This window comes from Astatotilapia calliptera, unplaced genomic scaffold (genome assembly GCF_900246225.1).
Source record: "Astatotilapia calliptera unplaced genomic scaffold, fAstCal1.2 U_scaffold_3, whole genome shotgun sequence".
Taxonomy (NCBI): domain Eukaryota; kingdom Metazoa; phylum Chordata; class Actinopteri; order Cichliformes; family Cichlidae; genus Astatotilapia; species Astatotilapia calliptera.
In genome coordinates this window covers 812,105-837,258 of record NW_020535767.1, presented here as the reverse complement: position 1 = coordinate 837,258, position 25,154 = coordinate 812,105, and the positions used below count along the sequence as shown (strand labels likewise).

Here is a 25,154-nt window from a genome sequence, read left to right as displayed (position 1 = left end):
GTTATGCAGACTAGCAGAGACTGCAGCTGTCAGCAGCCACACACACTTTCTATTCTTCAAATCAAATCACAGTGAAACATGTTCACTGACAGCTCAGCTTCAGCATCGTCTTCATGCTGTGACTGCAGCCGTTCAACTCTGTTTGTCTTTAACCCAAATCATCACAACATGCAAATATAATCATCAAAATGATGTGACTGGAAGGATGCAGCAGTCTGTGCTCCACCTTTCTCCTCCACACCTGCAGGTGGAGAACATGGATGCATGAATCTCTACAGAGTTCTTTGAATATTATCCGTCTCATCAGTTTTCAGTGAACAAAACTCCTCACAGAGCCAAAATAAGCAGTTTGTATCCAACATAACTCAGCTGGACTCTGATGCTCCGTATAACAGCCACACATGAGTCTGGATTCACTCAAAGCATTGAACAAACTTTATTGGAAATGAAGCTTTTGGACATTTGTTCTCTGATATTTGCTCTTCAGCTCGAGTCTCCATCAGTGGGAACATTTCCTGATTCAACTTTTCTTCTGTTCAAATCAAACTCCATGAGAATCAAAGTGTGAATCAGAGTCCTGATGATCAGATTCTATAGAAACATGGAGACTGTAGAGGATTTACACTCAATATGTTCATTTGTTCCCTTCAATCAGAATCAGAATAGAAATCAAGCGGTTCTACAAATGAAATCAGGGGTAGATTAATGTTATTGACAGGACAGATGATCAGAGGTGCAGAGTTTTTACCTCCATCATTGATACAGGGACTGAAGAATGGGTGGAGTCTGTGAGTGAAGGAGCAGCCAGTAAAGGAGTAGATCAGAGCTGCAGCACCTACATCATAAAAGGAGACCAGACCCTCCTCATAATCCACAAACACCCCCACCTTCTCAGGACCAGAATGAAGACAGAGGGGGACTGAAGGACCAGCAAGAGCTTTGTACTCATTTCCATTTCTCAGCCACTACAGTCCAGAAACCATCCTGAGGACTTGCTGTGATTTTTCCCTTCCTGTTGATCGACTCTGTGGCCACTCCTAAAGTCCCATTTAGTCTTTCCTTTAACCTGAACCTCAAAGTAAAATCTTCCTGAAGAGAAACTCTGCTCTCCTAAAACACAAACACACTTAGAAAATCTCTCTGGGTTGTCTGGAAGTTTCTTCCCCACATCACTATGATAAACTTGTTTTCCATCATCAGACAGGATGAGTTTAGGATGAGCTGTATCAGGATCCAGAGTCACATCCACCTCATGCTGCTGCACCCTCTGCAGCTCAGCCTCTAACAGCTTCTTCTTCATGGGTTTCCAGACTGTCTCCTCCAGCTGAGCCACAGCTCTCCCCACAGTCCCCTCATATGATGGTGGATGAACTCTGACCTCTGTCCAGTCCTTGCTGGGTGGAGCAGCTTTCAGGGAGGAGAAGCTTTGGAGGAGGTGGAGGTGGTCTTCAGAGCGTGAGAGCTGCTCCACCTCAGAGCTTCTCTCCATCAGCTCAGAGATTTCCTGTTCCAGATCTTTGATGAGACCTTCAGCCTGTTTCTCTGTAGCTTCCTGTTTGTCTTCGATCTCCTTCATGAGCTCCTTCAGGCGTCTCTCAACAGACTCCATCAGAGCCGTGAGGACCTGAACACCTTCTGCTTTCTGTCTGTCTGCAGCATCTTTACTCATCTTCACCGACTCTGTGATCTCCTGAATCTTCAGTCGTCTCTTCTGGATCATCTGCTGAATCTCAGCCTCTGTCTTCTCCAGCTCTGCCTTCTTTCCTTCATATTCTTCTCTCAGAGGAACAAACTCGTGGTTCTTGTGGTCTAAAACAGAGCAGAGCACGCAGACACATGTCTGGTCGGTCTTACAGAACAGCTCCAGGAGTTTATCGTGCTTCGTGCACATCCTGCCTTCCAGGTTCTCCACAGCATCAACCAGCTGATGTTTTTTCAGGCCTTTCAGTATCAGATGAGGCTCCAGGTGAGTCTGACAGTAGGAGGTCTGACACACCAGGCAGGACTTCAGGGCCTTCAGTCTGGTTCCAGTGCAGACGTCACAGGGAACTTCTCCTGGTTTGGCAGCTTGTTGCTCTGAGCTGCTGCTGCTGGCTTTCTGCTGAGCTTCACGTCTGAACTGAGCAACCATCTCAGAGAACAAAGTGTTGATGTCTAGTTCAGGTTGTCTCTTGAACACTCTGTTACACATAGGACACTTCTTTCTGCCATCAGTGTCCCAGTGCTGACTGATGCAGGTTTTGCAGAAGTTGTGTCCACATGATGTAGTGACTGGATCAGTGAACACATCCAGACAGATGGAGCACAGAAACTGATCTTCAGATCGCAGATTGCTGGCAGCAGACATGTCTGCACTCTGAGGGAGAAAGAAAAGAAACATTTGATTCAAAATTCACTTTAAATTTCATTTTACAACGAGAGAAACAAGCGTCAGTAGTCTGAGGAGCTTGGAGAGAAAAGCGTCTGGACTTCTTTAAGTTTCTACTCATCACAGAAGCTTCTTCACCTCATCCTCAACACGGACCAAGGAATGAATACTGCACTTTTAGAAGAACTCCCTCCCCTGCAACCTCTTATCGTCAAAGGGACGGAGGTGGAGAGGGCAAACAGCCACAGATTCCTGGGACTGCAGGTTACATCAGACCTGAGCTGGACTCTCAACACTACAGCAACTGTGAAAAAAGCCCAGCAAAGGCTTTATTTCATTCGGCTGCTCAGGAAAGCTGGCATGAACCACCACCCTCTCACCCAGGCCTGCAGAGGACTGATAGACAGCATCCTCACCGCAGGCATCACTGTCTGGTATGGAAACACTACACAGACAGAGAGGAAGGCTCTGCAGAGTCAGAAAGTCTGCAGAGAGGATTATGGGAACAACACTTGCATCCATGGACCTGCACATACAAAGCTGCACATGCAATCTCAGACACAACAGAGCGGACAGCAGCATCACACACAGAACACGATTCTTCAACAGCTTCTTCCCCACAACTGTCAGACTGACGGCAAACAAAAACACACTGAACACTTAAAATAACACAGCACTACTTAACCTCACTTTGAATGTATCATCGGTTCACTGACCATCGGGCAATACACTCACAACAGACTTGTGAAACAGATCTGTGGAACAAATGTGCAATACTGTGAGTGCGATAAGAGGTAGAGAACTACACACTCTCTGTACATTTTCTTCTTTTTCTTTGTATATAGAAAATAGTACGACTACCCTACTCCGGACTTCATTTCTATCCTTCTGCTTTTTCTGTCTTTATATTGTTAAAGTGTGATTTGACTTGGAAAGCTCTGCACAAGTATTCCACTGTGCATGGACTGTTGGTCCTGTGTGCAAATGTCAAAATAAAAATCTTGAACCTTCAGTTGTCAGAGTAACTGGTGGAGACCCAGCAACACACTCAGACACAAACTGGTTCATCTGAAACACAAACTGAACAACGTCGTGTCTGCTGTACAGTGCAGCGTCCAGATGAACAGGATCAACACGATGAACATCTTTTTAACAGTCGTTACAAAGATGTGAAGTTGTTTGGCTGACACAGACAAACAGTATCCCACATTCTTGATTTTTAGCTCACAAACACGTCTTATAAGGACTTATTGATCCTGAAATGTTGGAGGTTTTAGCTCTTTAAACAGTAAAGTTACAGGAGGATACAGATAATTATCAGGAAAATGTCCTCGGTTTGTTAAAATGATCCCGTCCGATAACACACGAGAACAATAAATGTATAATTTTCTGTTGTAACCCACAAACTGAACGGTCACACTCATCTTTCATGTTGTCACTAAAACATCACTCCTTCCACGTCTAGTTGGTCGTGATGGAGGCGGAGTGCGTTGGGTCCGCTTTCCCTGCCCAGCCGATGTTCCTGACGCAGGGAAACAGATCCTGTTGGGGATCCCTACCTTGGCACAACACCTGCCATGGTCTTTGCACACTCACCACAGTAAATGCATCATGTTGTCAGCTTTACAGTATCATAGTCAGAGAAACTGGTCAGGCCGCTCTCTTCCAAATGTCTACACTTCACCCTTTTACTGTCAGTGGGCTCAGAGTCCATCTAATGTGGCTCATTATCTGATGCCGTCTGCAGACCAGTGTTAGACACTGAGAGGTTGATGGCTCCGTGTCAGAGCACCGGCCTTAACGAAAAAGTTATCAATCGTTCTTTTCATCTTTTCTCATTACCCACAGCTACATCCACTCCTATCACGCTGCTCACCTCTGCTGCGACGATTCAAACAGCCGGAAAGTAAATAATTTGGAGACGGTGCGTTTGTGTCACAGTGAAGAGTGAAAACAGAGACTTTCTAAAACGATGATGCATGTTAGTCATGTGATGCAGGCATGTGACCAATTAAACAAAGATAGTGGAGAGCATTATACAGCAGCAGTTTTGACAGTCCTATTAAAGATGAATATCAGTCTGCACATGCTCCACAGAGCTTTTCTTCAAATTCTTTAATTCTCTCTCGCTTTTGCAACTTTGTACTTTTGTGTTACTCGCAGCAACAACTCCACCTCATTGTTAGTCCATTTTAAAACTCGGTGCTTTTCCTCCACCTCTGCTGCGACGATTCAAACAGCCGGAAAGTGAATAAGCGGCAGACAGAAATGAGACCGGTTGAATCGTCTTGCGTTTCACGCATGTGCAGGACTGGAACGTAAGCGTTTTCAGCCGTCTTAATGTGGACGCACAACTCTGTGAAAACGACTGAAAACACTAGTGTGGACGCGGAGCGCTGTTTTCAAATCTATCCGGGCGAGTGTGGACGTAGCCTAAGTGGCACCATGGAGAAATGAGGTGGCGCTCTAGACCCTGATGAAGTGAACAGAGTGAAGATTTGTGTAGAAGCAGGAAGTGTGATCAGCTGCACTCACCACTGTTGCTGAGAGGAACCTGATGGACTCCAGTGAATCTTCTTTTAGAGACAAACAGGACTCGACTGCAGCTCTGCTGCTGCTCTCTCACACTTTCACTTCTGCAAAATGACGTTGAGCTTCTTGTTTTTCAGGTGTTGCTCCGCCTCTTCTTGCCTCTCCCTTTACAGGAATCAGCCGGTCTGTACTCAGTGACTGTGTGCAGCGGGTGGGAGGAGTGAGGAGTGGTGTGTGGGTAAAGTTCAAACAGTAATGACGGCCTCAGGTGATCAGGAGAAACTCACCTGGATTTCCTTTTTCCACAGCAGACTGAGAGCTTCAGGTGGACCCTGAAGGAGGTCTCAGACACAGGTGGTAAAAGTACACACAGTGTGTACTGAAGTAGAAGTACTACTGTTAAAAATACTCCAAGTACTGTTTCAACTTCTTTACTCAAGTAAAAGTAAAAAGTACTGGCTGTGAAATGAGAGTAAAAAGAGCTGATTGAAGAACATTTCTAACACGTGTTTATACAAAGCTAACTGAACCATGTGCTGCATCAACATGATAATAAAATAACATTATTCACTTTGTTTCTGTCTAAATTTGAATTCTAATAAATATTTTAGCTTGAAATAAGTGAAAAAAATCTGCCAATGGAACAAGTTAATACTCACTATTTTTTCTCTGGTTTCAAGATTCACTGTCTTGAAAAAAGTTCATATCCGGTGGCGGACTCCCTCAGACATCGGTGCGTTGGTGGTTCTTTGTGTCCGGGGATGGGCGTCCAGGTACACACCGGCTCACTCCTTGGTGGGTGCTTATCGGGGCCTGGGGCTCGCTCGGGCCACTTCGGGGGTGGGGTGCCCTCGGCCTCTCGCCCTGGGGCTCGGTCACTCAGGCGCAGCTGGCTGCCGGCGGAGCAGCATGTTATTGGTCATGTTATCTGTGCTCCTTAGCTGTGTACTAGCTTGCTCATCGCCATTGTTTTGAATCAAAGGCAAGGTTGTTTCATTTCCTTTTTTTTTTTTTTTTTTTTTTAAATGACATCAGAAACAGCAGTATGCGACATTACGTGATGGCAGAGCTTCAGTTCATCCTTTGTCTTTTTTTTTTTTTTTTTTTTTTTTTTTTTAATAAATAGGACAGGGGGAATGAATGAGAGAGAGAGAGGGGGAGAGAAAGAAAGAAAACCCAAAGGGGAGAAGAGACGGTGAGAAGGGGGGGGAAGAGAGAGAAAAAAAAAAAACTCCTGGGTCACCTGTATGGAGAAAAAAACAAACAAACAAACAAACAAAAACAAACAGAGGAGACAGCAAACAACAAAGAGCAACATAATAATAGAGAAAACAAAGCACCATCACAATAAACTAGCTAGTCATAGATATCAGTATTTACTAAGTAATAAACGATATTGTGCAGCACGCAAGATAGACAGCGCACAGTGTGCTTTGAGGCAGCAGCCAAGAAAGCTTTAGTCCGCGTCTGTGAATACCCATGTGTGCATACCTGTGTGGATCAGCATGCTTGCATTCCAAAGGTTTCTCCATGTAATGATCTGCTAGGGAGTGTGGGGGGGTCACAGCCCCGTCCTCCAGGGTGTGAAGCGGGTATGGAGGAGATCAAAACTCCAGACATCCAGAGGCCCCCAGAACACAAGAGACCATGGAAGACCAACAGAGGGGCAGCCGCGCCACTGTCCCAGTAAGAGCTGAGGAGAGTCCCAGATGAGGGCTCGCCCAGCAGCCGCGGAGCAGAAGCCAGGGGGAGTTGCAGTGACGCGCCCGTGAGCTCCGCCGGCCCCCAGCTGCGCCTGAGTGACCGAGCCCTAGGCCGAGAGGCCGGGGGCACCCCACCTCCAAAGGGGCCCGAGCGAGCCCCAGGCTCCAGGCCCCGACAAGCGGCCGCCAAGGAGTGAGCCGGTGTGCACCCGGACACCCACCCCCAGACACAAAGAACCACCAACACACCGACACCTGAGGGAGTCCGCCACCGGCAGGGCAAGTGGTGGTGGGTGGAGATAGGCCTCCAAACCTTGGAGGGCCTGAGGTGTCCCCAGAGAGGTGGCGTCTGATACCCAACCTGACATATAGACACAGACATACAGGCACACACAGACACAAACATCCATTCCCACCCTCATGCTCTCATATGCACTCACTCCACACTCAACCAACGTGGAGACAGACATAAAGAGACGCTGTACACACAATCACACTCCCCAAGCGTACTCTACAAACCGGGTCTAGGTACCCTTGCCCCTGGAGGGGGGAATTGCACCCAGACCCAGGTGGTGTTACCCTTTTCCCTGCGGTGGGGAGAGGCAGACCACCCCGACTCCGCAGCAGCAGGGAGGCCCCACACCCCAGACCGCAGTCGGACGGCCAACTCCTCCTACTAGCCCTCCCGCTCCAGCAGGCCGCAGAGAATGGGGGTGGGAGAAGACTCCAAACCTCCCTCCACCCGCTCATTGTAGTGTTGATGCATATGTGTTCTAAGGTGCAATTAAAACCCAGGAGGGCATGGAGCTACCTGCCAAGGAGCAGCAGGTAAGCGCATAGTCCCTCCTGCTAACCCTCAATGACTAAGTGTATTTAAAATTGAGAGGTGGGCAACGACGTCAGGGGTGAGGTATACACCCTGATGGTGATTTGGACTCCGTGATTGTGCCCACCCCCAAGATCCTATATGTATGTGTAATGAGAGTGTGAATAATGTGAATGTCTAAGTTGTGGGATAAAATTGAGGCAGAGGCAGCCAGAAGGGGACGGGGGGGGGGGGGGGGGGGGGGGTAGCCTCCTCTGCACCCTGGTGACATACCCCCACTCCAAGGCCCTGCATGTGTGGGTGGTTGTGGAGGAGCGGGAAGAGGGAGGCAGCTGGAGATGGGGAGGGAAGGAAGGGAGGGGCAGGTAACCCCTCCCTGGGGCCAGCTCCCCCGCTGACCCCAGTAGGCACTCCCACCCTCCGCGACCCGCCAGGGAAGGGGGGCCCAGGCCCATCAGACCGGGGCCCAGTGCAGTAGCGCCCCCCGGCTCCACAGAGCCCTGGACAGTCCACCCAACCCCACCACAGAGAAAACTGCACCCACCCCACCAACCACACATCTTCCAGACTACATAAGACGGTAAACGCCCAGGCTGAGATCTTCCTCCACCTCTCCTGTATCTCCCCCTCCTGCAGAGAGTTCCTGAGAGAAGAAAGCTCCTGCAAGATGTGACCATCCCCCCCACCAGTTGAAGAGCCCCCCAGGCGGCTCGATGCACCGGCGGCACCCTGCTCCAGGGCCGGGCCCCCATGCACCCACCCGCCCACAACCCCGGCAACACACCAACCAGGACCCGAGCCCCCGAGGCCCGGCCCGGGCCCCAGCCCAGAGACGGAGCGCCCCCAAAACCTCACGCCCATCCCGGACCCACCCAGGGGCAGCCAGGTTGCCAGGTCAGTAACCCACGTCCGTCAGCACAGACCCTCCCCTAGCCCCGCTGCACGCAGCCGCGAGGAAACAGTCACCTGAGAGCCAACAGAGCCCTCAACCGGACGTGACCGCTACCCCGGGTTGAGCCCCCCAAGGAAGATGCCTCCGGGGAACCCCCCGACGCCCTAAGCCTGTCCCTACCCCCTCACCAATCACAACAGTGAAGGCGGGACCAAACTATGACCCCCCACCCCCACTAGGTGATGGAGCTGATAAAAGGGGCCCAGAGCAATTGATCTAATGTGGTGGCAGAGGCTGTGTCAAGACTAATGTAATCTAATAGATAATTTCTATATTGGTTAGAATTAAGATTATTTTTATTTTTCCAGTTCATGAGGACTGTTTTCTTGGCTATGCATAGGGCAGTGAAAACCATATGGGCTATATTCTTTTCTGAAGTGACATTATCTAAGCTGCCCAACAAACACACTAAGGGGGAAGTTGGAATGTTACATTTCAGACACTTTGATAAGTCTTCACATATCTCGCGCCAAAACTTTTGCACTGGTGGACAGAACCAAAGAGCGTGGATGTAATTGTCTGGTGTATTGCCTTGACAGTGTGAGCAGTTGTTGGAAGATGTAAAGCCCATCTTTAACATCCGATGACCTGTATAGTGCACTCTATGAAGTATTTTGTATTGTATTAATTGCAGACTGGGATTTTTAATTAATTTAAAAGTTTTTAAGCAAATCTGAGACCAGAAGTTTTGGTCTAGGTTGACTGATAAATCTGCTTCCCACTTTGCAGTAGGAAGGGATATTGATTCATCTAATTTAGAAAGTGTTCTGTATATTTTAGATAATAATTTGGGGGATTTAAGAGTAAGAAAATGTGCCGCACTTAGTGGTGTTTGTAATTCAACTTGACTGAGGTTAAATTTCTTTTTTACTATGGATTTAATTTGTTGATATTCTAAAAACCTTGTCTTGTTGATCCCATATTGTTCAACTAGTCTGTCAAATGGAATAAATTCTGTTCCCTCTAATATATGTTCTAAGTATTTAATTCCTTTACAACTCCATTCTGGGAAATTAATCATATTATTGTTTTGTAATATGTCAGGGTTATTCCAGATAGGTGTACGTTTGCATGGGATTAATGAAGACTCCGTTATTTTTAGAAACTCCCACCATGCTGTTAGAGAAAAGCTGATGTTGATACTTTTAAAGCATTCATGTCTTTTGATGTTTGAGCTAATAAATGGTAGGTCTGAAATCTCTAGATCCTTGCATAGTGCCTGTTCAACATCTAGCCAGGGCTCAACTAAGAAGGTATGTTTTAACCATTCTGAGATGAACTGAAGCCTGTTGGCTAAGAAGTATTGGTGAAAATTAGGCAGATCTAATCCTCCTCTATCCTTGGTTCTTTGTAGCGTTTTTAAGCTAATACGCGGGGGTTTATCTTTCCAAAGGAATTTGGAAATATATGAATCCAGAGATCTGAACCAATCTTGTGATGGTTTGTTAGGGATCATCAAAAATAAGTAATTTATTTTTGGCAAGATCATCATTTTTATAGTGGCGACCCTTCCCATGAGTGATATGGGTAAAGATTTCCATCTAGTCAGATCGCCTTCTACTTTCTTTAGAAGTGGGATGTGGTTTAGTTTAGTTAAGTCTGAAAGCTTAGGAGAGATATTAATACCTAAATATTTAATATTTCCGGATTGCAGTGGGGCAGAGGAAGAATTATGGAAGGAGCAGTTAATGGGGAGAACTGTAGATTTTGGCCAGTTAATTGAATAATCTGAAACTCTTGAAAACCAGTTTATTAAAGTAATTACCTCAGAGAGGTTGGTTTGTGTGTTTTGCAGAAAAAGCAACACATCATCCGCATAGAGACTGATTTTATGTTCTATGTTCTTACATTTTATGCCCTTAATTGTTGTAGCCTGTCTAAATGCTGCTGCTAGAGGTTCGATAAAAATTGCAAAAAGTGAAGGGGAGAGTGGGCATCCCTGTCTGGTGCCCCTCAGGAGACAGAAGCTGGGGGATGTCTGGTCATTTGTTCTGATACGAGCCGTTGGGGAATTGTATAATATTCTTATCCAGTTTATGAAAGAGTTTCCAAAACCAAATTTGTGTAAAGTTGCGAATAAAAATTTCCAATTAACTCTGTCAAATGCTTTTTCTGCATCTAGAGATAATATTATGGCTTCGATGTTTTTATCATATGAGTAGTCTATTAAATTAAGTAATCTACGAGTGTTTGTTGAGGAGTGCCGACCTTTTATGAAACCAGTTTGGTCAGGATGAATTAAGAGGGGGGTCATTTTCTCTAATCTCTTTGAGAGAGCTTTGCAGATTATTTTAAGGTCTACATTTAAAAGAGAAATTGGACGATAGCTTGAGGGAAATAAAGGGTCTTTGCCTGGTTTTAGCAGGAGACTAATGTTGGCAGAATTCATATTTGGTGGTAGTCTGCCCTTTTCCTCGATTTCCTGCAACATGCTGTGGAATACTGGTGCCAAAATTGACCAGAATTCTTTGTAGAATTCTGCAGGGAAGCCGTCTGGACCTGGAGCCTTATTATTAGGCATACTTATCAGGGCTTCCTGGAGTTCACTTGGCGTCAGTGGCGAATCCAGTTCCATTGCTTGACTGTCTAGTAATTTTGGAAGAGTTACGTTGTCAAGAAACCGATCAATTTCAATTTTAGATGGGTTTATTTGTGGTGAGTATAAAGTTTCATAGAAATCCCTAAAAATTTTGTTTATTCTTCCAGGGTCATATATTGTGTTCCCCGATAAATCTTTAGCAGCACATATAGTTGTTTTTTCTTTATTTATTTTTAGCTGGTTAGCTAGAAATCGACCTGATTTGTTACTGTGTTCAAAATTCTGCAAGCGAAGTCTTTGTATAAGGAATTGTGTTTTTTTATTAATAGTTTCATTTAATTCTAGTTTTGTTTTGCATATTTTGTTCAATGTTTCCTGATCTTGGTGGGACGCGTAGGCTTCTTCTAGTGATTTGATGTTTTTTTCTAATTCCTGAATATTTTTGTTTTCTTCTTTCTTTTTGTGTGATGAGAAAGAAATTATTTTACCTCTCATCACAGCTTTCCCTGCTTCCCATAGAACAGAAGCAGATATTCCGGGAGTGTCATTAAAGTCTAAATATGAAGTCCATTCCTTTTTAAAGTATTTAATAAAGTCTTCATCTTTAAGTAGTGATATATTAAATCTCCAGTTTTTACTTGGCGTAGTATTATTCTTGTGCATTAGTGTTAAAGATACAGGAGCATGATCGCTGACAGCTATAGGATGAATCTCAGTGTCTGAAATGTCACACAGCAGTGAGCTGCTGACCAAAAAATAATCCAGACGAGAGTAAGAGTGATGAACATGCGAGAAAAAAGTATATTCCTTACTGGTGGGGTGAAGAGAGCGCCATGCATCGCAAAGACCAAAGTCGTTCATATACTGTTTGATTATATTTGTGGACTGCCAATTACGCTGAGTTCCTGTTGTGTTGAGCCTATCCATTTCTTCATTTAGTCCAAGGTTGAGGTCACCGCCAAGAATGAGTGTGCAATCAAGGTGTTCAGAGAGTGCACTAAAAAAAACCGTGGAAGAATGAGGGTTCATCAACATTTGGACCATATATACTAACAATACATAGTTTTTTGTTCAATATTGATAGTTTAATAATTAGAAATCTACCCTCTGGATCTATAACTGTATCGAGTACTGTAAAATTAACATTTTTATGTATTAAAATTGCTACTCCCCGTTGTCTAGAATTATAACCGGCTGCAAACACGTTAGGAAACTCAGGTGTTTTAAGTTCATTTAAACCTGTGACAGGTTTGTGAGTTTCTTGTAATAAAACAACATCTGCCTGTAGTTTTTTAAGCTGGTTAAATATCTTTAACCTCTTTCCTCTGGTGCCAGCTCCATTTACATTCCATGTGACAAACCTCAGCATGCCCATAATTGTCTGTGTATGTCTAATGATGTACGCTGGGTGTTTCGTTTAGACAGGTGGAGAGAATGTGGAAACATCCCTTGTTTGTAAATAGAAAGAGAAAAAGAAGTGTGGTGAGAGACTCCATAAGTCTGACTATGTGTGTGAATATTCACTTATATGAACAAGCGTGGCTTGCTTATGTGTCCTGTAAGTCTGTGCGTGCTGTGAGGCTGTTGTGAATGTGCTGCCGTTGAGCTGATGTGTTTGCGTGATCGTGTTGTGAAAATATGGAGAAATAGAGGGTGTTGTTTGTAGGTGAGTGGGGAAGTAGGTGACCACAGCAGTGAAAGACAAGAGAAAGAAAGAAACCACATGAACTGTGAGCAACAACAAAAAAAAAGAAACGAAACGGAAACATTCCAATTAAAGCAATGACGGAGGGTGACGGTGTTATATCTGCTATGACATCCTACTGATATTACTAGGTTAAACACATTTTAAAGGAGAAAGTGTGAATGAATAAGAAAAGAGTGTAGCGGGTTCTTATCTGGAGTGCAGTCAGTATAACCACGGTGTGGTGCCGGGGTCGCGGTACAGCTGTCCGTCCACGTAGAGCCGGTCCACAGCGATGACAGCACGGGAGCCTTTCTGGATAAAGCTACGTCGAACTGGGAACAGGACCTTGCGTCGTTCCAGGATCTCTTTGGGGAACTGGTCGTTCACGCTGAAGTCCGTTCCTTTCAGCTCTCTGCCGCGACTCTTCACCTGTTCCTTCTGTTTGAATTGACTGAATTTGGCCACAATAGGCCGTGGTCTCCCGGTCCGCGACCGCGCGCCCCCCAAGCGATGTACTCTATCGAAGTCGATGTTCTTTACGGTGTCCTCCGGCAGCTTCAGGTGGATTTTAATGAAGTTTTTCACCGTTGCCTCTGCGTCCTCTCCGGCAGTTTCTGGAATACCAGAAAACACAAGATTATCTCTCATGCTACGGGCTTGTAGATCGATAACGGACTCTTTTATTTTTTTATTTTCAATGTTTAGCTGGGTCACGTTATCGGTGAGAGATTTAACCGACTCCCGTAGCGTGGCATTTTCAGCGGCAAGCGTTTCCACCTGCCGCTGGCTGAATTCCAGGGATTCTCTCAGAGATTTAAATTCCCGGTGTAAAATCTCCACCAGGGACAGCCTCGCATCGAAACTGGACAATCGCTTGTCGATTGACTCCAGGATTTCTGCGATGTCTTTGCCGGCAGGCGATGTTGTACCGGGGGAGTCTGCCTGGCGACTTCTCTTCGATGACGGCGTCTCGATTTTGGCCGGGGAAGATGCACTCTGGGCCTTATGCATTACTAAATCTTGAAAACAGCGGTCGATGTAATCTTGGAGAGCGTCTAAACTCTCCCCGTTGTCCTCCAGGGTGTTAGAGATGATAAAACAGATGTTGTTAGTTATATGACAATTGATTAGTATATTTGGTAATACTGAAGCTTGGAAAACCTTTGTTAAACTCTATGCTACCATTTGCTTTTTCTCCGCCAAAATCTCCGGCGTCTGACGTCACCTACAACATCACTTCCGTCACTTACCTCCTCACTCTCACTTACCTCCTCACTTGCTTGAGGTTTTTTCATTTCCACAAAGTCCATTTACCTCCACGTTTACTTCTAAGCGATGAATTTTTGTCTCCAGTACTGCAATCTTCTGCAGGAGGCTGTGGTAGTCATCTGTGGAGAGGGAAGGCATCTTGTTGCTAGTTAGCCTAGCGGTTAGCCCCTTTCCAGGCTATTGAGGCTGTTCGGTGCCCAGACGCTGTAATCAGGCTTCAGCTGTGTCTAGGCCACAGACACACGGAGCGCTGAGGATAAGGTAACTATAAAAATGTTGCTGTTTCTGTTAAGAACACTTTAGTCCTAATGATCTATAAGTGTCCAGAAGCTATCGCAGGTAAGCTCATAAGGAAAAAAGGGAAAAAATCAGCAGAAAAATCAATAAAAATCAATAAAAGAAGCAAAGCATTTAAAGAGCAAAGAGATGAAGCGTCCACACTCACAAAAGGGGAGGACCAAAGAAGGCAAGAAGTTATTCAAGGACAGCCCTTCATTGCAGATTTTAAAAGCAGATGGCCAGTTCTGTTCACCGAGAAAGAGGTGCATGTCCTATATGTCTAACTTTTAGAGTGTTTATGGTTGACCAGTTATTTCTTGCTTCACTAATATTGACATAACATAGTGATAAAACAGCTAATAATTCCTGGTATGTCCTTCCTCTGGTGCATATTATAAGTGCATTGTTCATGTTTTTCAGATTGACAAGGAATTCCTGCGCATATCGACAGTACCGCTGCTATCTAGATTCTTTTATGAGCTAGACTTGTACACTCCACGCATGATGGAGCTCTTTCGAGGCAAAGGTGGGGTGGCTGGCAGAAAAATGAGACTCATCATGGTGGCCATCTCCAAGGTGGGTTAGATCTGTGCTTAAGAACTTTTTATGCCCATAATCTGGCAATTTTATGAGCAAAGATATCTATACATATGGTAGGCAAAAGTGCTAAGAGGTTTTCATATTTTATACAAATTATATAAGCAACAGTCTTATATTAATAAGTAATTGATAAAATCGTATGGTTAATTTTGATCAAAATGGAAAAAAAAAAAAACCCAAAAAAACCATTAGTGTTTAGTTTCCTCATTTTGTGTCTGATTTGGTTTAGACAGATGTTTTGAGGTGGCTGTAGCTCAGGTGGTAGAGCAGGTCAGCTACTAACCAGAAGCATGGCGGTTTGGTCCCAAGCTCCTCCAGTGTGCATGCCAAATATCCTTGGGTAAGATACTAACCCCAAGTTGCTCACCGATGCATTCATCGGAGTTTGAATGTGTATGAATGTTAGACAGTAAGCACTAAACCCGGTGGCGCCAGTGTTCGACAGCCTCGACCTCTGTCAGTGCGCCCCAGGGTGGCTGTGGCTACAATGTAGCTTACCATCACCAGTGTGTGAATGGGTGGATGATTGGATATGTAAAGCGCTTTGGGGTCCTTAGGGACCAGTAAAGCGATACCGGTATATAAATACAGGCCATTTAAACAGTTTAGAAAAAGTGATTGGGTGAATGAATTGTTGTATAAAGGCAGCATTGAGTGCTCCAAGTAGGAAAAACGCTATATAAGAACCAGTCTATTTACCATGTGGCCTTTTGGACTCTTCCAAACTAAGTATTCCTTTTTCAAACTGCTGCCTAAAAGCTAAATATTGTCATTATGGATTCCCTTTTTTCTTAGGATGACACAATACATACAAGACGAGCATGCATCCTGAAGTCCTTGTGTGTCTACCTGAATGAAGACCATGAGAAACTTGTGAAGGAATATACGGTCAGTTACATTCACAAGTTGTTCTGTGTTATGTAATTTGCTCCAGGAGTTATGGGTAATTTCGATATATGAAATGGTAAAATGTGACACCACGTGTGAATAAAAGATATTGCAATTGGTCCTTGTTTTGTTTCATGTCAAATTTCTGAGGTGTGAAACCAGAGACATAGAATTTAGTAAATATATCAGCATATTCACGCTGATTGCTGAATTCCTTTTTTTTTTTTTCTATATCTAGACTCAAACAAATGTATTATTATATTTTACGTCACAGAACACTGAGGCCAACACTGAAGCCATGGAACAAACTGTGATGGGAGTGTATGTCATACATCAGGAGGGTGCGGAGCCTGGAGATGACCCAGAGAACATCGGTGTCCTGATTGAAGGCGTGGAGGTTCTCACTGGTTTGAGGAGCATTGCAATTGCTTGTGCTCTGTTATTTGGACTGATATACTGTCTGAACCTAAGCTACCCACCGGAGCTCAAATGCACTTTTGAAGTCTTGCAAAAGATTATCATGAAGCTGGATGGACAGAGGTTGTCATCCAAGGCACAGTTCCTAAAAAACAAGCTAATGGGGTGAATGAGCTTGAAACAGACTCAGGCAAGCCAGATATTTTTTTTCTAGGTTTCTGCAATGCAAATATTGCATTGAACATAGTTTTATGTTCATATAAACTATGTGGTTTGCTCTGTGGCTATTACACAAAGATTGTTCGTTCATAACTTAAAGTCTTATACACTTGAAGTGTAAACACTGATTTTTGCCAGATGGCAATTGTTACAAAGGCAAATGCACACTGGTTTTCACAAATTGTTTGAGTGGAGCAGTTATACTCAAAATTGAATGTTTTCTCCACACGTTAAATAGCATAAAGTCACTATTAATGGATACAGCCTGATTAAATGGAGGACTAATGTATGCAAGCAACATAGTAATGATGTAATGTTATAGTAATGTTGAATGTTATGTCTGAGCTTTAAATTGTGTTAAAATTCATATTGTTGTTTGCAATGCATATTTTACTACATTTTACGAAAGTTGCTTTGGGGATAATATTTTTTGTCTGCAAACTATTCAACAGACTTATTTCATTTTTATTATTAGGGTTATTTTATTGTATTTTTTCTTTCAGTCAGCATGTCTTGATCTGGAAGTTCTGTGGTCTTAGTATGAGATGGTTAAAGGGGAGAAAGCTAGGCTGAACTGGGATCCTGCCAACTGTTTTAAGAATGTTCAAGCAAAATAAAAGAGATGGTTTTGCAAGTTATCATTTATGTATGTTTCATTAATTTAATTAAAAGTAATGTTTACATAAGCAATACAAACACTAACTGAAACATGATTGGTGTAAGTACTACAGACATAAATTACATTTGTTCATTCAACAAGATTAACATTGGTGTAACAAACAAATATTTTACTAGTTCATGTAACAAGACTGACTTTTGATGTGCCAAGGTGTTTAAACAATATAACATGAATTTTAATTACACTAACTTGGTACAAACATGTTAACTGAATAAAAATCAAATTAACTGAATGTTAATGTTTAAATTATGTTACACTTACAAACACATTTAGTGTTGAAACAACACAATCAAGATGGATTGATATAACATGATTAGATGGAATATAGGTGGCAAGATGAAATTAAGTTCATCCAATGAATTATTTTTTTGAGTGCATCGATCGGCTTAAGCACACATGTGCAGCCGAGTCTAACCTCAAACGCCACAAAATTTCCTCAAATAGTTTCTTAGTCATGCAAGCCTACACCCGGTGTGGAGTTCTCTCCGTATGTAATAGTATCTTCAACCTCTTGTATACTCCGAGTGGAAAACAGTTAAAACATAAACATGTTTAATCAATACCTTTCATAACTTGAAATGCAAATAGAAATTATACATTTTTAAAAATGATGCAAACAACAAAGTAAAATGTTGCTATTTACCCCAAAATGCAGCAAAGGCCTCAGATTTCTTGCACAATCATTTCAAACTATTTACAGAACAATCAGGTGTGTTGCATCAAATAAGAAGGCACACAAAGTATTCATGCAACTCCCAAAAAATAGGTCCTGTCCACTATAAAACAGAGGAGAACACCACAAGGTCTGACAGCAGGAGCACCTGTGACATTCACTAGTATAACTCACAAAAACCCAATAACTGCATAACACACTAACTACAGCCTCCAAACACACTAAACGTCACTAATCTCTCACATGTGAAAACTCGCTCTCTCTCTTTCTTTCGCTCTCTCTCTCTCATTGGTGTCACTCCTAAAACTTCTCCCTCTTCCTAAACAACCAAACGCCTCATGTTGCCATATCATTTTTTGATTGGTGGACATGGTACACTTCAACATGAATAAGGAAGGGAAGTGGTGTTTTTTCTTTTTCACTCGCAAGCGGAGAGCGTTTGCTAGCGCTGTCCTTAGAAAACGCAGTTGCTGAGGCGGCTGAGGTCATTTGGAGTCCAGGGAGAGCTTTGAAGACCTTCTGTGACTCTTTGGTGGCATCTGTCATTTTTTACAGTGTTGTATGTTGGTACCTCAGGTCCCACATCTCCAGATTCACTAACAGCTTCTTCCACCTGGGCCATTTGGACATTTAACAAACACCATGTCCCCTCTGTTCTAACTCTGCTGTGATCCCAACAACCTGCACGTAAAGGTCGCCCAAACTAATAAAATTGTCAGGGATTATAGTGGAGAGAGAAAACAGGCGGCTCCCACCCTCTATCTGAACATCAGTTTTGAGTGGCTATACAGTATATCTGCAGAGATACGGGCAGTACAGGTGCAGCAGTTAGGTATTAAGAAATAAAAAAGAAAAGAAAAACATAAAATGAATTCATATTCAATTCCCACATTTACTAAAAGCAAACAATGTAATGATATTAAAGAAACTCCCTGATGGATGACATGAGCAATGAATAGCTTCACTGATTTTATTAGGTTCTATTTGAGTCTCAATCTGCTGCTGTTTGAAGCTCATCACCAGAAAAACAACAAAACATACAAACTCTGAGGGAAATGACCAAAACAGTCTCCAGTCTTTTGTTAGACTCTGTGTTTATAGTGGAAAACTTGCTCTTATTAAAGGAAGTGAAGGCTACATAATAGGCAGATAAGACAAACGTGTGGTGAGTGCAACTAGCAGCTGTGGTTTCCTGAATGAACGTCGATGTTCGAAGAAACGAGGTTACTACACCGGGGGACCCCATCCTTGGGGTGGACCCATTTTTGTTTTAGCATGTTTTGGGGTTTAAAAGCCACAGAGACGCGGTGCTTAGGAAAAATGCATTTCAGCTGTGCTGATGCTCCTGACACGTATAAGACTGGGGAAACCTGCATTCAGCTGGACCTGAAAAACACTATGTCCAGATAAACACAATCAACTTTTGGAGAAAAATAAAAGATTCTTCATCAGACTAACAACTAAAAACATGACACTTACCTTAACAGTATGGGCTACATCAAATATATTCAAGACCGACAACAACACTTCTCACTGCTGCTAATTTTAACAAAACTAAACAAAAAGTAGAAAAAGGCAATTCACCAAGTCTTGAAAAGTAAAACTGAAAAATAGAAACACAGAATAAAATAAAACATCCATCCAGATCTTTACCACCAACAACATAAAATCTATCTTAATTAAATGGCCAAATTCTCTAATAAATTAGCAATAATAAAGTAAGAAAAAATAAGACATTCAATTTATGGACGCTCAAATTAACAGAGCGACATTAAACGCACCTCATTGCCTGCCGTAGCGTTCTTCGCAGCTGCACTTCACCTCAAAGGTCGGTTAATACATCGGATTTAACTTAACCAAAGTCCAATTAAAGGAAAATAAATGTTTCTAACAAATACAATGAAGAAGATTAAAATAATTCACTGTCAGTTACTGTCGCTGTGAGTTTGACCAGGTCAGCTGCTTCATTTGGTTCTGCCTAAAGTTCTCTCAGTGATCCAGTGTTTATATGATAAGATACGTGTTTAATGCAGAGAGTTGGAATTACAAGTTGGTAAGAAGCTTTTTAACAAAGGTTTGATTTAAGCTTTAAGTTCAAAGGTGAAAGAAATTTCACCTTTGATGAAGGAAGATCAAGGCTAACAAGGACATAGGTCAAAGGTCAAAATAAGGTAAGGTGAGAAAATATAATAGATATATATAATCAATCAATAAGGTGAAAATATCAGATAAAAGGGTTTATTTGGTTATGAGGAATAAAGAGGTCAAAGGTCAAAACAAGAGTACTGTTAAGTTAAAATTAAAAGGTCAAAGGTCAGATTAAACAGGTTACACAGAAAGGATCGGCAAAACTTAAACAAGGATAAAGAAATAATACATTAAACAAGGAAATAAATTAAAAGTCTGAGTTAATGAGAAATTAAACGTTTAAATCATGTTAAGAGTTAAATTTTAAGCTTTTCTTAGTTAAACTAAATAAAATAATCAGAATAAACGATTGGAGGAAAAAAGCAAAGATGTTGTGATCAAATAGTTTGTACGGCAGAAAGAAAAACATGTTTCAGTAGATTGTATGTTGGAAACCACAGTAGACACAGTAGACTCAAATCATTGTTACTGAGGAATTCTGCCTTAAACAGTAAAGTGTTCTTTAACAGTGTGTGTGTGTCTGCAGCTGTTCTTTGTGTTGTTGCTGCATCGTTGCCTCAGGGGGAAAGTTGTGTGTGTGTTATGCAGACTAGCAGAGACTGCAGCTGTCAGCAGCCACACACACTTTCTATTCTTCAAATCAAATCACAGTGAAACATGTTCACTGACAGCTCAGCTTCAGCATCGTCTTCATGCTGTGACTGCAGCCGTTCAACTCTGTTTGTCTTTAACCCAAATCATCACAACATGCAAATATAATCATCAAAATGATGTGACTGGAAGGATGCAGCAGTCTGTGCTCCACCTTTCTCCTCCACACCTGCAGGTGGAGAACATGGATGCATGAATCTCTACAGAGTTCTTTGAATATTATCCGTCTCATCAGTTTTCAGTGAACAAAACTCCTCACAGAGCCAAAATAAGCAGTTTGTATCCAACATAACTCAGCTGGACTCTGATGCTCCGTATAACAGCCACACATGAGTCTGGATTCACTCAAAGCATTGAACAAACTTTATTGGAAATGAAGCTTTTGGACATTTGTTCTCTGATATTTGCTCTTCAGCTCGAGTCTCCATCAGTGGGAACATTTCCTGATTCAACTTTTCTTCTGTTCAAATCAAACTCCATGAGAATCAAAGTGTGAATCAGAGTCCTGATGATCAGATTCTATAGAAACATGGAGACTGTAGAGGATTTACACTCAATATGTTCATTTGTTCCCTTCAAGAAAAATCAATCATTCATCCAATAAAATCAGTCGTTGATCAGTTTGATTGACAGGACAGATGATCAGAGGTGCAGCGTTTTTACCTCCATGATTCAAACTGGGACAGAAGAATGGGTGGAGTTTGTGAGTGAAGGAGCAGCCAGTAAAGGAGTAGATCAGAGCTGCAGCACCTACATCATAAAAGGAGACCAGACCCTCCTCATAATCCACAAACACCCCCACCTTCTCAGGACCAGGATGAAGACAGAGACGGACTGGAGGACCAGCAAGAGCTTTGTACTCATTTCCATTTCTCAGCCACACAGTCCAGAAACCATCCTGAGGACTCGCTGTGATTTTTCCCTTCCTGTTGATCGACTCTGTGGCCACTCCTAAATCCCATTTAGTCTTTCCTTTAACCTGAACCTCAAAGTAAAATCTGCCTGAAGAGAAACTCTGCTCTCCTAAAACACAAACACACTTAGAAAATCTCTCTGGGTTGTCTGGAAGATTCTTCCTCACATCACGATGATAAACTTGTTTTCCATCATCAGACATGATGAGTTCAGGATGAGCTGTATCAGGATCCAGAGTCACATCCACCTCATGCTGCTGCACCCTCTGCAGCTCAGCCTCAAACAGCTTCTTCTTCATGGGTTTCCAGACTGTCTCCTCCAGCTGAGCCACAGCTCTCCCCACAGTCCCCTCATATGATGGTGGATGAACTCTGACCTCTGTCCAGTCCTTGCTGGGTGGAGCAGCTTTCAGGGAGGAGAAGCTTTGGAGGAGGTGGAGGTGGTCTTCAGAGCGTGAGAGCTGCTCCACCTCAGAGCTTCTCTCCATCAGCTCAGAGATTTCCTGTTCCAGATCTTTGATGAGACCTTCAGCCTGTTTCTCTGTAGCTTCCTGTTTGTCTTCGATCTCCTTCATGAGCTCCTTCAGGCGTCTCTCAACAGACTCCATCAGAGCCGTGAGGACCTGAACACCTTCTGCTTTCTGTCTGTCTGCAGCATCTTTACTCATCTTCACCGACTCTGTGATCTCCTGAATCTTCAGTCGTCTCTTCTGGATCATCTGCTGAATCTCAGCCTCTGTCTTCTCCAGCTCTGCCTTCTTTCCTTCATATTCTTCTCTCAGAGGAACAAACTCGTGGTTCTTGTGGTCTAAAACAGGGCAGAGCATGCAGACACATGTCTGGTCGGTCTTACAGAACAGCTCGAGGAGTTTATCGTGCTTTGTGCACATCCTGCCTTCCAGGTTCTCCACAGCATCAACCAGCTGATGTCTTTTCAGACGTTTCAGTGTCAGATGAGGCTCCAGGTGAGTCTGACAGTAGGAGGTCTGACACACCAGGCAGGACTTCAGGGCCTTCAGTCTGGTTCCAGTGCAGACGTCACAGGGAACTTCTCCTGGTTTGGCAGCTTGTTGCTCTGAGCTGCTGCTGCTGGCTTTCTGCTGAGCTTCACGTCTGAACTGAGCAACCATCTCAGAGAACAAAGTGTTGATCTTCAGCTGAGGTCGAGTGTAGAAAGTCTCTTTACACATGGGACACTGACAGCTCTGATTCATGTCCCAGTGCTGACTGATGCAGGTTTTGCAGAAGTTGTGTCCACATGGTGTAGAGACTGGATCAGTGAACACATCCAGACAGATGGAGCACAGAAATTGATCTTCAGATCGCAGATTGCTGGCAGCAGACATGTCTGCACTCTGAGGGAGAAAGAAAAGAAACATTTGATTCAAAATTCACTTTAAATTTCATTTTTAAAAAGAGAGAAACAAGCGTCAGTAGTCTGAGGAGCTTGGAGAGAAAAGCGTCTGGACTTCTTTGAGTTTCTTGAAGACGTTTCATCAGAGAAGCTTCTTCAGTTCTCAGAGTAACTGGTGGAGACCCAGCAACACACTCAGACACAAACTGGTTCATCCAAACACAAACCTAACATCGTAGTGTCTGCTGTACAGTGCAGCGTCCAGATGGACAGGATCAACGTTTGGGGATGAAGATAAATACAGTCGTTACAAAGATGTGAAATTGTTTCTCTGACTGTTTTACAGAAGGTCCAAGATTCATCCAGATCATTTGTATACTTGAATAAATCAGTTTGTTGGATATTTTCCATCAATCACTGTGAAGTAAACTTCGACCTTGTTGGTGACTGAATACTTCTTATTGTACGTCCAGATCAACGAGCCATTAATATTAAACAGTGACTGTTCCAGTAGAGCTGACAGTGAGGAGGACGATGAATCACAAACCTCAGAAATGTGTTATTAACTGTTGATCCAGTATTTTAATGGCATTGATGGGAACATGTTTATTCAGAGGTGTCTGTATATTTGGTCCATTTGTGCGTCAGTAAAAACTGTCCTGTTTTCTCTCACAGATACTGGAACATCACAGCTCCTCACAAACTCAGGATGTGGAAGAAGATGAACTTTCCCAGTCACTCGCTGGGATACATCATTCATGTTATTCTGGATCCTCAGAAAACATTGATTTATTTTTGTGTTTCATATATTTGTTTGTCCAAATCAAAGGTTGATGTTAGTAGAGAAGAAGCCACCATGATAAAGCCTGTGTGTGAAAATCAGATCAGTGCATTTGATCAAAATCCCATTTAAGGAGGAATTCTGTCCTCCAGTTTGTTTAAATAAGCTTTGGGATTAAACAGCATCATCTATGTTTGTGTCTGATGACATGTTTGATCCAGGTCAGCTTGAATATCACAGCTGATGTGTGGAACTCTGACATGTTTAAAGCCTGATTATCAGGATGATTCAAACACATCTGTCTAAATAATGAGATTCATGTTTCCACACAAAGTTATAAAGTGCAGCATCGACTGTTTTCTGAATGATTGAGGATCATCTGTGACTCTTACAGGATACACTAAGTCAGATAATCTTTGTAAAATGTGTGAATGACTTTTTGAAGTACTGACCAAAATCTGCTGGTTTACAGTATCAAAGGCTTTATATCAATAAAGAATAAATAGGTGTTTTCACGTCTGTAATCCTTATGATCAATCAGATCCAGAATCAATCTAAGAGGAACAGGAAGTGATGAATAACCAGGAAGTGTGGAGTCAGTCTGAAGTCCAGAGCACAGCCTGAGTCCACAGTCCTGAGCAGAGCCACAGTGAGACTGAAGCAGCAGCTCGATGCTCCCACAGTGGATCTGTGGTTACATGAGCAGATTTCTCTGGATCCAGTGTGACTGTGATGAGTCCTGATGAAGTGAACAGAGTGAAGATTTGTGTAGAAGCAGGAAGTGTGATCAGCTGCACTCACCACTGTTGCTGAGAGGAACCTGATGGACTCCAGTGAATCTTCTTTTAGAGACAAACAGGACTCGACTGCAGCTCTGCTGCTGCTCTCTCACACTGTCACTTCTGCAAAATGACGTTGAGCTTCTTGTTTTTCAGGTGTTGCTCCGCCTCTTCCTGCCTCTCCCTTTACAGGAATCAGCCGGTCTGTACTCAGTGACTGTGTGCAGCGGGTGGGAGGAGTGAGGAGTGGTGTGTGGGTTCACACAGTAATGACGGCCTCAGGTGATCAGGAGAAACTCACCTGGATTTCCTTTTTCCACAGCAGACTGAGAGCTTCAGGTGGACCCTGAAGGAGGTCTCAGACACAGGTGGTAAAAGTACATACAGTGTGTACTGAAGTAGAAGTACTACTGTTAAAAATACTCCAAGTACTAATTCAACTTCTTTACTGAAGTAAAAGTAAAAAGTACTGGCTGTGAAATGAGAGTAAAAAGAGCTGATTGAAGAACATTTCTAACACGTGTTTATACAAAGCTAACTGAACCATGTGCTGCATCAACGTGATAATAAAATAATATTATTCACTTTGTTTCTAATAAATATTCCCAGCTTGAATCAGACAAGTTGAACATGAGCAGAGAAAAAGAAGGAAATCCAAATATTCCTGTGTTCAGTTTTCTCCATTTACAGGCCGACTGTGCCTCTAAACAGGAACATGAGCAGGAAGAGGCTGAAGTGGATTCAGCAGGTGGAGGATGCCTAACATCAGCTGGAAAGATTTACTGTGACGTTTGTTTGCTGTTTTCGCCTCGTGCACGAGAACATCACCAAATAAACTCCAGACAGTTTTTAATATTTCACTGTTCAAGAGCAAAAAGACTGACGGACTGTGTTTA

The 25,154-nt window shown here is 43.1% G+C and overlaps 1 protein-coding gene, 1 long non-coding RNA gene and 1 pseudogene across 2 annotated transcripts; 1 reads left to right on the top strand and 2 right to left on the bottom strand.

Moving 5' to 3' along the window:
- Positions 1–412: 412 nt before the first annotated feature.
- On the bottom strand, positions 413–5,122 carry LOC113017947 (E3 ubiquitin-protein ligase TRIM21-like; annotated as a pseudogene).
- Positions 5,123–14,710: 9,588 nt separating this feature from the next.
- On the top strand, positions 14,711–16,225 carry LOC113017960 (uncharacterized). Its single transcript, XR_003271630.1, has 3 exons — positions 14,711–14,731; positions 15,551–15,643; positions 15,918–16,225. It is a non-coding gene; the product is annotated as an uncharacterized LOC113017960 (long non-coding RNA).
- Positions 16,226–20,770: 4,545 nt separating this feature from the next.
- On the bottom strand, positions 20,771–24,633 carry LOC113017950 (E3 ubiquitin-protein ligase TRIM39-like). The gene is made up of 2 exons (XM_026161038.1): positions 24,281–24,633; positions 20,771–22,699 (listed from the first exon to the last, which is right to left on the bottom strand). Exon 2 carries the CDS (start codon positions 22,688–22,690, stop codon positions 21,020–21,022), a length of 1,671 nt encoding a protein of 556 aa, XP_026016823.1. The 5' UTR covers positions 22,691–22,699; positions 24,281–24,633; the 3' UTR covers positions 20,771–21,019.
- Positions 24,634–25,154: the final 521 nt, after the last annotated feature.